Below are 16,852 nucleotides of genomic sequence, written 5' to 3' on the forward strand. Positions count from 1 at the left end.
ATAAAATCTGGTTTGTTATTTAAATGATAGACCTAGAGAAGTACCGAGGTTATGGGAGAAAAGAAACAAACAAAAATGTCTGCCCAGTAGACACCCCATAAATGCATGTTTCATCGTACTAAAGTCACACACCGCAGTGACTCATGCAGAAATCCGTTCATTTGCAGAGAGGCATTTAACAGTTCTCTGGTCCCTCCCTCTGTTTGAAGAAACATTTAGACCACAGTTTTTTGAACTAGTGTCTGGGAAATCGCTACGCTGCAGGCTGTGCCATGAAGAAGGCAGTGTGAGACCTGGAGCCTGTACTGTGCTGTGTCCTATGAGACTTTCCAAGAGGAAGACATGGTGGGCAGTATTTCCTGGACTGACTTGATCATAGAATGCTCTCTTTCGTGCCACATCTATTAGCATCATCTGGAACAGTCTCCTGCCAGGCACTGGTTTGAGAAAATTTGATTTCAATCTGTCAAAAAGAAGTCTTCAGTTGGTCTGCAAGCTATTTGTTTTTGCTTGTATCAAACAAAGAGATTATTCTGCCAGAGGAAAACAGCACCATGGAGATCCTCCTAACTAGTCTCTATTTGATGCCACAGCCAAATCTGTCCTAAAAGGATATCCTGTCTTTTGTAGGGGTGTGGGGGATAGAGGTAGAAGGGCATATTATGCATTTTTAAAATAAAGAATGATGTATATTAGCGAGGTTTCAGATGTGTATCACATGCATTCTTTCAGCCTTTTGTGAGCAAGGCCAGCTAATTAAAACTTGTCTGCTGAGGCCCAGATCAAAATGAGATGCTGTTTTGCATTTGTTTGTTGCCTGAAAAGATAGACCTCGGTCAATAGAGTCTGCTCTGAGGCATATGGAAAAGACATTTTGATAAACCTGAGCAACAATGGTAATGTGCACTCTCTGGTTTCTATGACTGTGCCCTCTGGAGTCTTAAGAAACTGATTAAAATCTGAAATACGGTTTAAATTTTTTTCCTCTGGACTTAGGAGTAGGGATTTAGTATCAGAAACTCTAGCATAACTCTAATTTGTAGCAGATTATTTCTCTCTTGTCCGCCTAGAACAAAGCTTAGATACTGAGCATGTTTAACCAAATGACAAATACTTCGCTAATTGTATTAAGAAAAGCTCTGAATGGCTGGTATGTTTGTTTGGGTTTTCTGTTTTAAGGGGAAGAACTAGATATTTGGCACTGAGATATCTTTAAATCTTTATTTCAAAAGAAGGAGAGAAATAAGCAGTATAAATAGGTAGATATTTAAAATATGTGGCATATGTTCTACAAGTGGTATGAAGAGTGATTTTAACTAATGCGTGATCAATCTTTTTTTTTTTTTTGAAATGGGATCTCTGTTGCCCAGGCTTCAGTGAAGTGGTGTGATCATAGTTCACTGCAGCCTTGACCTCCTGGGCTTAAGTGACCCTCCCACTTCAGTTTCCGAGTAGCTGGGTCCACAGGCTAACATCACCATTCCTAGCTAATTAAAAAAACAATGTTTTTTAGAGATGGGATCATGCCATGTTGCCCAGGCTGATCTCAAACTCCTGGCCTCAAGGGATCCTCCTGTTTTGGCCTCCCAAAGTGCTGGGATTATAAGCATGCACCACTGTGCCTGGCCCATATTTTAAATTTAATAGTTTTGAGTTAAAACATGTGAACTCTTAGAAAAGTGTTTGACATATAGTAAGAAAAAAAAATGACCGAAGTTTGAGAAACTTGTGATTTTGTTTTCTCATTACTCTCAGGAAAACTCCAAAGTTCTTCCTATGGATCATGGGCCCTTTAGGATTCAGAGGATGGGCTTTGGAACTGGCCAGACCTGGTTTTAACGAGCTCTGGGACCTTGAATAAGTTGCCCTTGTGCCCTGGTCAGGGATTGCTGGTTGCAAAGAAGAGAAGTGCAGTGAAACTGGCTCAAGTTAAAAGGGCATTACTGGGGCCCGGCACGGTGGCTCACACCTGTAATCCCAGCAATTTGGGAGGCCAAGGTGGGTGGATCACCTGAGGTCAGGAGTTCTAGACTAGCCTGGCCAACATGGTGAAACCCCGTATCTACTAAAAGATACAAAAAGAAATTAGCCAGACACAGTGACGCACACCTGTAGTCCCAGCTACTTGGGAGGCTGAGGCAGGAGAATCCTGGGAGATGGAGGTTGTAGTGAGCCGAGATAACTGAGACTCCGTCTAAACAAACAAAAAATGATAGCAGGGATTATTGTAGGTCTGTAAGGGGATCTTATGAAAGCCAAGGGCAGAAAGCAGGTCTGTGCAGTCTGTGCATGTTTGTGCAGGCTGCACCCAGGACACAGAAGCCAGCCTGAGGTGGGACTGAAACCCAGGCTGTCCTCCACCCTGAGGAGGGAAGGGAGTCTTTATGTAATTCTTTCTGAGGCCGCAGGACAGGCCCTGCCAGAACTGCTGAATGGAGCTTTCCCTCATAGGAACTAGAGAAGCCTTTGCTAAGGTCTCCAAATTGCTTGCCCCACAGAGTCTTTCATCTGCTTTTCTTGGAGTCAGCTCCATTTTCCCCGGTCCTTCATGGACTGCTTTCTTTCCTCTTCCCTGGCTTCTCACTGCCCTCCACAGTGGAAGTGCCTTGAGCCTTTGTCTTGCCAGGAAGCTGATTTACTTGGCCCTGACTCTGTGACTCCATGGGACTTATTTGGGTTCAAGAGTGCACTATTGTCTAACTAGAATCTCTGGGGGTTTGGGTTGCGCTCTCTCTCTCTCTGTGTGTGTGTGTGTGTGTGTGTGTGTGTGTGTGAGAGAGAGAGAGAGAGAGAGAGGGAGAGAGACAGAGACAGAGTCAGAGACAGACAGAGACAGAGACAGAGAGATGGAGAGGCTGACTGGCTGAGCCTAGCCTATAGCTTGGCTGTCTTGAACTCTTTTTTTTTTTTTTTTTTTTTTTTTGAGACAAAATCTTCGTCTGTTGCACAGGCTGTAGTGCAGTGGCACAATCTCGGCTTGCTGCAACCTCCACCTCCCTATTTAAGGCGGTTCTACTCCTTAGGCTATCAAGTAGGTGGGATTAGAGGTGCATGCCACCACATCTGGCTACTTTTTGTATTTTTAAAATAGAGATGAGGTTTCACCATGTTGGCCAGGCTGGTCTTGAACTCCTGACCTCAAGTGATTGTCCACCCCAGCCTCCCAAAGTACTAGGATTACAGGCGTGAGCCACCACACCTGACTGGCTTGGCTCTCTCTACTCAGGTGTCCAGTCAGCTGTGTTGGTCAGTGGGGGAGAATCCCATGTTGCTGGGGAAGGTGGAATCCTCTCAAAAGTGTGAGCAGACAGGAACTGACATTTCTAGAAGTTCTTTGCTAACCCTCATTGCCCTTATTGTGAAATTGGAATAAAAGGACTACTCTGAAGATCAAATAAGCTTACCTATATTAAATGCCTATATTAGTTCCCTGAGGCTGCCATAACATATTACCAAAAATTTGATGGCTTAAAACAATAGAAATTTATTCTCTCAGAGCTGTGGAGACAAGAAGTCTAAATCAAGGTGTTGGCAGCACCTCACACCCTCTGAAGACTTTAGCAGAGAATCCTTCCTTGACTCTTCCAACTTCTAGTGGATGCAGCAGATCCTCGGTCTGGGACAATGTCACTCTCATTTCTGCCTCCATCTTCACGTGGACATCTCTCTGCGTGTTTCCTCTTTTGTCTCAAATCTCCATCTGTCTTTCTCCTATATATAAAGACACTTGTCACTGGATTTAGGGCACAGCTGGATAGTCCAGATATCTCATTTTAAGATTCTTGACATTTTCACATCAGCAAAGACCTGTTTTCAGATAAGGTAGCATTTATAGGTCCCAGGGATTTGATGTGGATATCTTTTGGGGGCCATTTCTTTGGCCTTTCACAATATCTGACACAGTGTTTGGTTTACCATAGTGATGGTCCATATACAGGGCCATTATTTTTTTAAATTTATAATTTAAAAAATTTATTGTGATAAGAATGCTTAATATGAGAGCTACTGTTTTAATAAAGTTTTTAGTGTACAATACATTATGGTTGACTGTAAGTACCATGTTGAATAGAGATCTCTAGAGCTCGTTCATTTTGCTTGACTGAAACTTTTTGCCCATTAATTAGTAACTCCTCATTTCTCCCTCCCCCAGCCCCTGGCAACCATCATTCTACTCTTTGAGTCTATGAATTTGACTATTTTGGATATATCACGTAAGTGGAATCATGCAGTATTTGTCTTTCTGTGAGTGGCTCATTTCACTGAGCATAATGTCCTCCAGGTTCATGCAAGTTGTTATATCTTGCAGAGTCTTCTTCTTTGTAAAAGATGAATAGTATTCCTTTTTTTTTTTTTTTTTTTTTGAGATGGAGTCTCTGTCATCCAGGTTGGAGTGCAGTGGCATAATCTTGGCTCACTGCAACTTCTGCCTCCCAGGTTCAAGTGATTCTCCTGCCTCTGCCTCCTGAGTAGTTGGGATTACAGGCACGCGCCACCACGCCGGGCTAATTTTTATATTTTTAGTAGAGACGGGGATTCACCATATCGGCCAGGCTGGTCTCGAATTCCTGACCTCAAGTGATCTACCTGCCTTGGCCTCCCAAAGTTACAGGCATGAGCCACTGCGCCTGGACACATTTTCTTTATTCATCTGTCAGTGGGCGTTCAGGTTTTTTCCATGTCTTGGCTATTGTGAATAATGCTTTAGTGAACGTAGGGGTACTCATATCTCTTTGAGATCATGATTTCAACTCTTTTGGATAAATACCCAGAAGTGGGATTGCTAAATCATACAGTAGTTCTGTTTTTAAATTTTGGAGGAACCTCTGTACTGTTTTCCATAGTGGCTGCAGTCATTCCCACCAGCAGTGTATAAGGGCTTTATTTTCTCTTCATTCTCACCAACACGTCTTGTCTTGTTTTGTTTTTGATAATGGTCATCCTAACAGGTATAAAGCGACGTCTTATTGTGGTTTTGATTTGCATTTCCCTGATGGTTAGTGACGTTGACCACCTCTTCATGTGTCTATTGGTCATTTATTGGTCTTCCTTGGAGAAATGTCTGTTCAAGTCTTTAGTCCACTATTATGATTTTAATGGGACTCAAATGACAATAAAAGTCAGTTCTCAGCAGCCTAGGGGCTCTTCTTCATGTATTATTTTTCAGAGATTGACAGAAGCACTATTTCTCCAGAGAGAAAGGCATGAGAAAGGGATGTGTGATTGACAGTTAGCAACTGCTTGAAGTGGGAGTTGAAAGGGTCTAGTTCTCCTTCTGTCTTGGATCCTCGGATAATTCTATGGATCTTGGCAAAGAAGTCTGGTCTCTCCTTAGTCAGAAAATCAAGTCTCTCCAAGCAATAGAAAGAATATCGTGTTTTGGGGTTAGGCAGATGAGAGGTTTTGCATCCTCTTTTCCTTGCAAATAGTTGTATGACCTTGGACAAGTAAATTAATCTCTCTAAGCCTTAGTTTCCTCATTTGCAATTACCTCTAAGTGTTTTACTGATTAAAGGAGGAAATCTGTAGAAAGCGCCTCAGTGAAATCATATTCCACCTCTGCTCAAATTTTCCAATGGTTTTCATCTCTCTTTGTCTAAAAGCCAGAGTTCCTATGATGTCTTAAAGAACCCTTCATCATTGTAACCTCTCTTGCATTAACACCTGTTCTCTTCCTCCTCGTTCATTATCCTCCAGCTGTACCGACATACTGCTTTTCCTCTAACACACAAGACACAACCCTACCTCGGGTCCCTTGAACTTGCTGTCTCTCTGCCTGGAAAGCTCACATCTCAGATGACCATATGACTTGCTCCCTTCCTTTCTTTAGGTCTTTACTTAAAACTCATCTTCTCAGTGAAGCCTTTCCTGGCCATTCTGTCTAAAATTTACCCCAGCTCACTGTCATCCAATACTTCCTATTCCCTTCCCTGCTTTATTTTTTCATCTTATCGCTGGTTGCCATCTAACTCTGCCTGTAATTGTTTATTGCCCACTATCTCCACTGGCATCTTCAAAAAGGCAGGAGTCACTACAGCTGTTCACTGCTGTACCCCCGTGTGTAGAACTATGTGTGTTACATAATAAACACAAAATACAAATTTGGTGAGCTGATTTGAATTAATGATAATTAGCTAGTTCCTTTTTACCATTGAGCTTCAACTTTGTAATTCGTAAAATGAGAGAGTATAGGCCAAAGTGACTTGGACTGTGAGCTCCTAGAAGGCAAAGACAATGCTGATTTGAGTCTGTATTTACACTGTCCAGCATCTAACGTTGCATTCAGGAGGCACAGCATGAATGTTGAACAGATGGGCAGATAAATATGTAACAACTTGTGACAGGAAAATAAGCTGTGATGAAAATTTATAAAACATAGTATGATGATAATTAGGAACCCTCTTACTCCATATTTGCATTTTGATATCAAAAAGCTTTACAAAGCCATTCATTTATTCATTCATTTGGTGAATACACACTTGGACCTTCTATGTTCCCAGGCATTTGATTTAGGTACTGAGACTATAAGTCAAAGAGGACATGGCTACTATCTTAGAGTTTCTTGGTGCCCTGTGTGGGAAATTAACATGTGGATGTCCATTCACTGAAGACAAGCCCAGGAAAAAGGGACCAGTTCAATTTTGGGGATTCAGGAAGCTTCCTCCGAGGAAGGACCATTTACAATGAGTCTAAAAACAATAAGTTACTTTACCTGGGAGAGGACATGAGGAAAGGGATTCCAGCCCTAGAGAATCACATTTTCAATGGCCTAAGAGTTGTGGAAGGTTGTGTTGTTGCCACTGCCATCAGCATTGTAACAGTAATGACTGTTAACGTTTATTGAGTCTACACTGTGTGCCAGTCACTATCCTAATCTGCTACATGCAAAATCTCTAAGCAGAGAGATAACCCACTGGAAATATTCATGTCATTTATCCCCACACATCCTATGGGTAGGTAGAATGGGCTTTATTGTCCTCATTAAGAAATGAGAGACTGAAGACTCTAATTCTCTTTGTGCTATCACTAAACTGGCATCTGAATAATGTAGCAAATAACTTAGTAGCCCCCACAAAACCCCATTTTTTGCTTTCTTCACAAACTATTTTATTTTCTCCTTAGCATTCATTGCTATTTTGTGTTTTCTCTGTGTGTGTGTGTGTATATATGTATGTATGTATATATGTATATGTATGTATAATATATGTGTGTATATATACATATATACACACACATTATATATATTATATATACACACACACGTTAGATATATGTATTTTTAGAGACAGGGTCTTGCTCTGTCACTCACACTGGAGTGCAGTGGTGTGTTTATAGCTTACCTTACATATATATGTATGTATATACATATATATACACACACATTATATATAATATATATACACACACACATTAGATATATGTATTTTTAGAGACGGGGTCTTGCTCTGTCACTCACACTGGAGTGCAATTGTGTGTTTATAGCTTACTTTAACCTTGACCAACTCCTGGGTTCCAGGGATCCTCCTACCTCAGCCTCCTGAGTAGCTAGGACTACAGGCACGCACTACCATACCTGGCTAGATTTGTATTTTTATTTATTTATTTATTTATTTTTTGAGATGGAGTCTCCCTGTCTCACCCAGCCTGGAGTGTAGTGGTGTGATCTTGGCTCACTATAACCTCCGCCTCTTGGGTTCAAGCGATTCTTCTGCCTCAGCCTCCCAAGTAGCTGGGATTACAGGCACCTGCCACCACACCCAGCTGATTTTTGTATTTTCAGTAGAGATGAGGTTTCACCACGTTGGCTTGGCTGGTCTTGAACTCCTGACCTCAGGTGATCCACCCGTCTCTACCTCCCAAAGTTCTGGGATTACAAGTGTGAGCCGTTGCACCTGGCCTAGCTGGCTAGATTTTTAATTTTTTGTAGAGATGGCATCTTGCTGCATTGCCCAGGCTGATCTTGAGCTCCTGACCTCAAGTAATCCTCCTGCCTAGGCCTTCTAAAGCATTGGGATTACAGGTGTGAGTCACCATGACCATTAATATAAATACATATATGTTTAAATTTGTATTTAAATTTAATACAAATTTCACCTTCTGATAATCTCTTATCAGAAGGTGAAATCTATGAGGGCAGGGACTTCATTGTTTTTGTTTGTTTGTTTATTTTTGAGATGGAGTCTCGCTCTGTCGCCCAAGCTGGAGTGCAGTGGTGCGATCTTGGCTCACTGCAAGTTCAGTCTCCCATGTTCATGCCATTCATTCTCAGCCTCCTGAGTAGCTGGGACTACAGGCACCCGCCACCATGTGCGGCTAATTTCTTTCTTTTTTTTTTTTTTTGTATTTTTAGTAGAGATGGGGTTTCACCATGTTAGCTGGATGGTCTCGATCTCCTGACCTTGTGATCCGCCTGCCTCAGCCTCCCAAAGTGCTGGGATTACAGGCATGAGCCACTACACCCGGCCGGTTTTGTTTTGTAAGACGGGGTTTCACTCTGTTGCCCAGTCTGGAGTGCATTGGCACTATCTTGGCTCACTGCAGCCTCGACCTCCTGGGCTCAAGCCATCCTCCCACCTCAGCCTCCTAAATAACTGGGACTACAGGCACGCATCACTATGCCTGGCCTAGAACTTTTGCTTGATGCTATACCCCAAGTATGTAAGATGCCCTCCATAAACATGTGTTGAATAAATGAAGAAAGAAAGACCTCATGAGGTTATTATTGTGTAGGCTCATTGGTGAAAAATGGTTGTCAGCCTTTTTCTAAGAAACACAACTATATCTGATTTCTCATTTCCAGACAGCACAGTTTAACTGGGATCCAGAAACAGTGGGCCTTATCCATGGATCGTTTTTCTGGGGCTATATTATGACACAAATTCCAGGTGGTTTCATTTCAAACAAGTTTGCTGCTAACAGGTAAGATAAATTGATATAACATGATACAAGCCAATGAAATGTGGCTTTGTACTTATAAATTCTGCATAGCTAGCTCTCAATTTGGGGGTGCAGAATGAAAAATAGGAGCCATATGGATAGATGCAATTCACAGATACTGATCCCAAATGACCCTGCTCTTAATTTATTTTTATTTTTGAGATGGTGTCTCACTCTGTCACCCAGGCTGGAGTGCAGTGGTGTGATCTTGGCTCACTGCAACCTCTGCCCCGCCCCCTCCCCCACCCCACTAGGCATTCAAACAATTCTGGTCCTTTAGCCTCCTGAACAGTTGGGATTACAAGTGTGCACCACTGCACCCATCTAATTTTTGTATTTTTGGTAGAGATGAGGTTTCACCGTGTTGGCCAGGCTGGTCTCAAACTCCTGACCTCAAGTGATCCACCCGCCTTAGCCTCCCAAAGTACTGGGATTACAGGCGTGAGCCACCAGCACCCAGTCAAGAGTCTCTTTTTATTTCATTTTTCATCCAATTAAATTTACCTTGCAACTCTTCGAGTGATTATGTGGTAAAAAGAGCAATCAACTCTGAGTCAGGAGAGGTTCCTGCCCCTTAACTGGATCACTGGGTGACCTCTATTGAGTCACTTTCCTTCCCTCACTGGGCCTCAGTTTCTTCATCTGTGAAATGAAACATTGGACTAAATTATATTTCAGTTCTCTTTGACCAGTGACATTCTGTAATCTTATGTTAATATCACCCAGAAAAGGTTTTCTCAGATGAGTGGTGGGGGCTTGCCTCTAGACTGCAAGATGTGTCTCTGATGTCCTTGAGACTCTGTAGTGGGTGTTTGAGCAGTTAAAAGTATCCAAGAACAGAGTGAGCTGTCTCAAGAAGCAGTGAGTTCTCTGTCACTGGAGGTATTCAAGCAGAGGAGGATGGCCACTTGGGGGAGACGTTGTAGAGTGTATCATGTATTAGAAAAGGAGTGAACTAAATCTCTCCAGGTCCCTTCCAATTTTATTTCCCATATGACTTTCCATAAATGGATTTCATGAAGTGTATTACATTTTTAAAAAAAGGTTTTTTTTCAAATTCTAAAGCACAACTCATTAGATAGTTGTGAAAACAGTATGATGATTTACCAACGAGCATTTTTTAAAAAGAAAGAGAGAAATAGAAGAAAAGATAATCAAATAGAATCAAATAGAATAGAAAATATCTGAATGCATTGCACATAAGGGTAAATATTGGGTTTTGAAACTTGTTTCAGTTACATTTGTATGTATGAGTGTGAACTGGGTTGCAATATAAAATATATTTTGTTTACGGGTTAAGGTAAAAAATTTGGAAGCCACTACCATAAGATCTCAATATGAATAAGCATGTATTTATTTAGGTTCTTGTCTAATTTATGCCTTTTATTTATTGCTACTTACCTATTGTATTCTTTTTAAAAAGTGATAAAATATTGGTTGCTATGGTTTCCTGGGTTATTGCTTACACCTCTGCCTTGAAAAAAAATCACACATAATCTAATTTCCCAGCACATAAAAAAAGTGGAAACATCATTAACATATGTGAGAGGGGAAGAAAATGCTGCTTGCTCTCTTTTCCCAGGGTACACTGGGCTGGTCAGGGAATGGGAGCTAAGACAGGTACGCAACCTGTTTCGTGCTTCAGTCCCAGGACATATAATGCTTCTTGGATAGACAGTGTTTCCTTCTGGTAAACTGAGAGCAGCTCTGGGAAGCAGGAAACAACCTCAACCATACAGTAACAGTCAGAAAAGGTCGGTCAGGGGAACCAGGCAGGATGGTAGGTCTCTAGCAAGCTTACCTGAACCTGGCCAATCTCCAACTTTTCAGGACGTCATCCAGGCAGGACATCTCTGTACTGCCAAAAATTTGTTCATAGTTGGTCCAGGGGCCAGAGCTTGGGAATCAAAGAAGCCCAAGAATCTAGCTTGGGGCACACTAGACCCTAACACATCTATTTCTCCAAATTACAGGTGCCAACCACCACATCCGGCTAATTTTTTGTGTTTTTAGTAGAGATGGGGTTTCGCCATGTTGGCCAGGCTGGTCTGAAACTCCTGACCTCAGGTGATCCACCCACCTCAGCCTCCCAAAGTGCTGGGATTACAGGCATGATCTTTCCACAGGGATTTCCACAGGGATCTTTCATGAACTGTTAGGTTTGTTTCTGGTGCTTAGCTGAAGTATACATCCATCAGCGGGCCTGCCGAATAACACAGTGCTTTGGTCCCTCAGGGTCTTTGGAGCTGCCATCTTCTTAACATCGACTCTGAACATGTTCATTCCCTCTGCAGCCAGAGTGCATTACGGATGCGTCATGTGTGTCAGAATTCTGCAAGGTCTAGTGGAGGTAGGAGATACTTTCCTTACAGTTTTTGATGTTGCTAGAGACAGCCCAGTCCTTTAGAAAATTCAGCATCTGAAGAATACTCCCTTTACTCAGTTTTTTTCTATATTGTCTTCCTTTTCCTGCTATTTCCATTCTCTGGTAATGGCTAAAATTTCAAGAATTGTAATTCAAATGCCTTGTGTGATTTTACATTTAGGAACAATAAAGGACCCTTCCATAATGATCTTAGGGATAATCTAACCCGACCCTCTTCATTGTAATGGATAGTGAAACTGAAGCCCAAACCTACAGTTCACATAGCAAAGGTTCATTCCACTAAAGCAATTTAAGTGGATTCATTAATAAATCTGTATATTTTCAAGGGTGTAGTCTGATGCAGAGATTTAATTCAATGAAGGAGGCACCATGATATGGAGCCAGAAGGTAAATATTTTGGACTTTGCAGGCCATATGGTGTCTGTTGCACCTACTCAACACTGCTGCTGTAGTGCAAAAGCAGGCAGAAACAAACTAGAAACAAATGGGCATGGTTATGTTCCAATAAGCATTTTACAAACTGAAATTTGAATTTCATATGATTGTTGTGTGCCATTAAATATTATTCTTCTTTTGATTTTTTTCTCACCATTTAAAAATGTAAAAAACATTCTTAGCTTGTGGACTACACAAAAACAGATGGTGAACCAATTGGCCCACAGTTTGCCAACCCCCGATATACAACAGTGTTTCCCAAACACAGTCATTCACCTCTGACCTTCATCAGTTTGTTATGCCCATGTATAACTTGTACTATTATTTGCCTATTGTTTTCCCCTAGATCGACTCATTTAAAACAAAAAACAAAAGATGCCTATTATTCTAAGCAACAACATCTTTGAAATCATGGGTTTGATGTGCTAGTTACATCTTTTCCTTTTTTTTTTTTTTTCTTTGAGATAGAGTCCCGCTCTGTCATCCATGCTGGAGTGCAGTGGCATGATGTCGGCTCACTGCAACATCTGCCTCCCGGATTAAGCGATTCTCCTACCTCAGCCTCTCGAGTAGCTGGGACTACAGGTGCCAGCCACCACACCAGCTAATTTTTTTGTATTTTTAGTAGAGATGGGGTTTCACCATGTTGGCCAGGCTGGTCTTGAACTCCTGACCTCAGATGGTTCACCCACCTCGGCCTCCCAAAGTGCTGGGATTACAGGCGTGAACCACCATGCCCAGCCACTAGTTATATCTTTTTCAAAGCATATATATATACACATATATATAGTATAATTATATAAAAATTTAATTATATATAGATTAATTGTAATATATATACTAGCATATATGTGTTATAATTAAGAATAAATTGTTATATCATTTCAAATCCAACTCTAGTCCCACTAGAGGGACATATATTGCACTTTGGGATGTACCCGTGTGGTGGAAAGAACGCAATATTAGCATCCATGAAAACTAAAGTTTAGTCACTTAATGGCCCTGAGCCTCATGTTCTGTGTCTTGAAATGAGAGGATGGACCAGCTGACTGTGGAAGGCTCTTCCTACACTGATAGTCTATGATAATATGAAATATAAATATAAAGACCTTTTCCCCCATCTTCTACCATGCTTACATGTGAACTGTATTTGAATTTCAGCATCTGTACTGTGAGTCAAAAATAGCTGAATCATGCTGTTTAGTGTCTGTCTTAGTCCATTTGGGTTTCTACAGAATACCATAAAGTAGGTAGGTTATAAACAAAAGAATTTTCTTTTATTTTTATTTTTTATTTATTTTTTTGAGACAGAGTCTCACTCTGTCGCCCAGGCTGGAGTGCAGTGGTGTGATCTCGGCTCATTGCAAGCTCCACCTCCCGGGTTCACGCCATTCTCCTGCCTCAGCCTCCCGAGTAGCTGGGACTACAGTCGCCCGCCACCTCACCCGGCTAGTTTTTCATATTTTTTAGTAGAGACGGGGTTTCACTGTGTTAGTCAGGATGGTTTCGATCTCCTGACCTCGTGATCTGCCCGTCTCGGCCTCCCAAAGTGCTGGGATTACAGGCTTGAGCCACCGCGCCTGGCCTAGAAATGTATTTCTTACAGTTCTGGAGGCTGGGGAGTCAAAGAGTGAGGTGCTGGCAGATTGGTGACTTGGGAGGGTCAGCTTCCTGATTCATAAACAACTACCTTCTCTTTGTCTGCTCAAGGCAGAAGCGATGAGGGAGCTCTCTGGAGTTTCTTTTATAAGGCACTAATCTCATTCATTTTTCACCTAGTCACTTCCCAAAGGTCCATCTCCAAATACCATCACATTGGGAATTAGGTTTTAACACAGGAATTTGGTGGGGACACAAATATTCAGCCTATAACAGTGTCTATAAATTGGGCTTTTATATTGTAGCCTCTGTGAAGAAGCAGCATCTATATTTTAAACACAAGCAGAAACTAGAGTCAAATCAACTAATCTATTTTCAACTCTCCTGCCAGGGTGTGACCTACCCAGCCTGCCATGGGATGTGGAGTAAGTGGGCACCACCTTTGGAGAGAAGCCGACTGGCCACAACCTCTTTTTGTGGTGGGTATATTAGAATAATAACAAAGTTTATTTAGGAATGCTTTTTTTGGGTTCATGCAGTGGCTCACACCTGTAATCTCAGCACTTTAGGGAGGCCAAGGCAGGAAGATCACTGGAGCCCAGGAGTTCGAGACCAGCCTGGGCAATATAGTGAGACTTTGTCTTAAAAAAAAAAAAAAAAAAAAATTAGCCAAGTGTGGGGGTGTGTGCCTGGGATCCTAGCTACTAGGGAGGCTGAGGCAGGAGGACTGCTTGAGCCTGCGAGTTTGAGGCTGTAGTAAGCTATGATGGCCATAGCACTCCAGCCTGAGTGACAGAGTGAGACCTTGTCTCTAAAAAGAAATGGAATGCTTTTTTGACTTCAAGTAACTGAAAACCCTACTAAGGGCCTTAAAATGAGTCTATTTATTTTATATAACAGTATTCTAAAGGTGAGTGCTTGTTAGTGTTGGCTCTGCTGCTCAAAAATCCATCCAGGGCCTAGGCATGTTCTGACTTTCTACTCTGGTATCCTCAGAGATAGCTTTTTATTTACTCTTGTGCTTATTCCATCTGTCCCTTTCATCAGGAAAACAAAAGCTTTCCCAAAGCCCCCTACCAACCTTCCACTTTAATTTATTTGGCCCTAACTGTATCATATGCTTTACTAACTGCAGAGGAGTCTAGGCAAGCAGATACCTAGCTTCACCAGCCTCTTCAGGAGTGAAGGGGAAGGGAGAAAGAGTTGGAAGTGGTTGTTGGATTAGCCAGCAAATGATATTTGCTAAGGACAAAAGTGGAAAGATGGGATCATCAAGCATCCCACGCCTCTTCTTTTTATATGAAACTAAAGTTCAGTGACTTGACCAAGATCATGGAGCTAGAACGAGACCTGACTTTTGATCTGGAGCTTTCCTTATTTCACACTCCTACCACGCACACATTGTCATATAGACATTTAAATTAATTTTTGTCATCATATCTCAGATAATAAGAAATAGAGACCATCCATCTTATCTGAAAGTAAATGAGTAGTCCCCAAGTAGTATGTGACTTCAATTCCTGCGTCTCCAAACTTCACCTTGCTGAAGTTGCCCATCTCTAAGCTACCCCAGTGGGACTGGCCTCTCTAGGTGTGGCTGGGTCCCTAAGTACCAATCAACAACAGAACAACAACAGCACATGCTGCTGCCATCAACACAGTGGTAAATGTGTTGAGGGAAGGGGCCCATGAAGGTAAAAGTACCTTAGACCAGCCAGGCATGGTGTCTCGCACGTGTAATCCCAGCACTTTGGGAGGCTGAGGTGGCAGATTGCTTGAGCCTAGGAGTTTGAGACCAACCTGGACAACATGATGAAACCCCATCTCTGCCAAAAACACAAAAAAATAACTGGGTGCAGTGGCCCATGCCTGTGGTCCCAGCTACTCAGGAGGCCAAGGCTTGAGTCCGGAAGCAGAGGTTGCAGTGAGCCAAGATCACACCATTGTACTCCAGCCTAGGTGACAGAGTAAGACCCTGTCTCAAAAAAACAAAACAAAACAAAACAAACAAACAAACAAAAAACAAAACAAAAAAACCCCACAACAACAAAAACCTTAGACCACGGAAGTCACCATGTAGCCTAAGCAGTGTGAATTACAGCTTAGGTCTGTCTGCATTTCAAGCTAGCACACCTTTCCTAAGATGATATTCTTTGCTAAAGGGAGAAATACAGCTTTCTATTTATTTCTGCATATGTTTTAATTTTCCTTTTCCTGCTGGCCTTTTACCTCCTTGAAATAATAATAAAGTAATCTTGAAAATGTGGTGTGAGGTATTCACTGATATGCCTACTTTGTGCCTAGTTGGGAATTGCATGCTCAGCCTTGATGTCTTTACATCTTTAGTGTCTCTTGTCCTTGGAAACCATCTCCATCTGCTCATTTGCAGTTTAAGAGCATCTCCATCCCACTACTGCGCTTACACCAACTCTAGAAGAGGATAAGACTCCACCCCAGCTGGCCTTGTGACTTGTTAGATCCTTGACCTTACTTTCTTTGGATGGTTTATTTCTAAGACCTTTCATTTTGATTTGCCAGCAAAATGAGAATGACTAGCAGCCACTCCCCATTCTTAGTGTGTTTTTATAGCCCTAATAGGGTTGATTTAAGAAATGGTTTGACTCTCAAGGAAAGTTACCTGATCAAGGACACAAGCGTCATTACATGTCCCAGCTAAGGTGTGGCCTTGGTTTCAAAGAACAACCTAAGGAAAATGTTAAAGAAGGAAACCCAGGCTTGGAGCGAATCAATTCTTAATCTCAGAAGATATTGGAATTAGAAGGGATTCTAGAAAACATCCACTGATATGGTTTGGCTGTGTCCCCACCAAATCTCATCTTGTAGCTCCCATAATTCCCATGTGTTATGAGAGGAACCTGGTGGGAGGTGATTAAATCATGGTCGTAGGCCTTTTCCATGCTTTTCTCGTGATAGTCAGTGGGTCTCATGAGATCCGATGGTTTTAAAAACGGAAGTTTCTCTACACAAGCTCTCTCTTTGCCTGTCGCCATCCACGTAAGATGTGACTTGCTCTTCTTTGCCTTCTTCCATGATTGTGAGGCCTCCCCCGCCACGTGGAATTGTAAGTCCAGTTAAACCTCTTTCTTTTGTAAATTGCTCAGACTTGGGTTTGTCTTTATCAGCAGCATGAAATCAGACTAATACATCCAGTTACAACCCATTGTTTTATAGTGGAACAAACTGAGGCTGAGCGAGGGAAAAAAGATTTAAATTCTTGCACCTAGTGAGGGTAGAACCGGGACCTCTTTCTCACCCCTAGTTCTGTTCTTCCCTTCTCCACATATCATTCAACAATCATCTGAGGCCCAGGGGACTGAGCTGCGGTCTGCTCCCCAGGGCAGTCTGGGAGCAGCGGTGGGCAGCTGCAGTAAGGGCTGAGTGTCCTGTTGTCTGCTCAAGGGGCTGTGTCTAATAGGAACTGACATTGGAGGGTGTGTAAAAGGATGAGGAAGATTTTTTTCTGATAGAAAAAAAGGG

The 16,852-nt window shown here is 42.1% G+C and overlaps 1 protein-coding gene across 2 annotated transcripts in view; it reads left to right on the plus strand.

Moving 5' to 3' along the window:
* SLC17A8 (solute carrier family 17 member 8) overlaps window positions 1-16,852 on the plus strand; it is a 66,599-nt gene that overhangs the window by 27,026 nt on the left and 22,721 nt on the right. For both annotated transcript variants that reach the window (XM_023207062.2, XM_023207143.2), the window contains exons 3-5: window positions 8,798-8,916; window positions 11,170-11,284; window positions 13,746-13,833. In XM_023207062.2, coding sequence (XP_023062830.1) covers window positions 8,798-8,916; window positions 11,170-11,284; window positions 13,746-13,833 — 322 coding nt within the window. The remainder of the gene's footprint in view (window positions 1-8,797; window positions 8,917-11,169; window positions 11,285-13,745; window positions 13,834-16,852) is intronic.

This window comes from Piliocolobus tephrosceles, chromosome 10, assembly GCF_002776525.5.
Source record: "Piliocolobus tephrosceles isolate RC106 chromosome 10, ASM277652v3, whole genome shotgun sequence".
Classification (NCBI taxonomy): Eukaryota; Metazoa; Chordata; class Mammalia; order Primates; family Cercopithecidae; genus Piliocolobus; species Piliocolobus tephrosceles.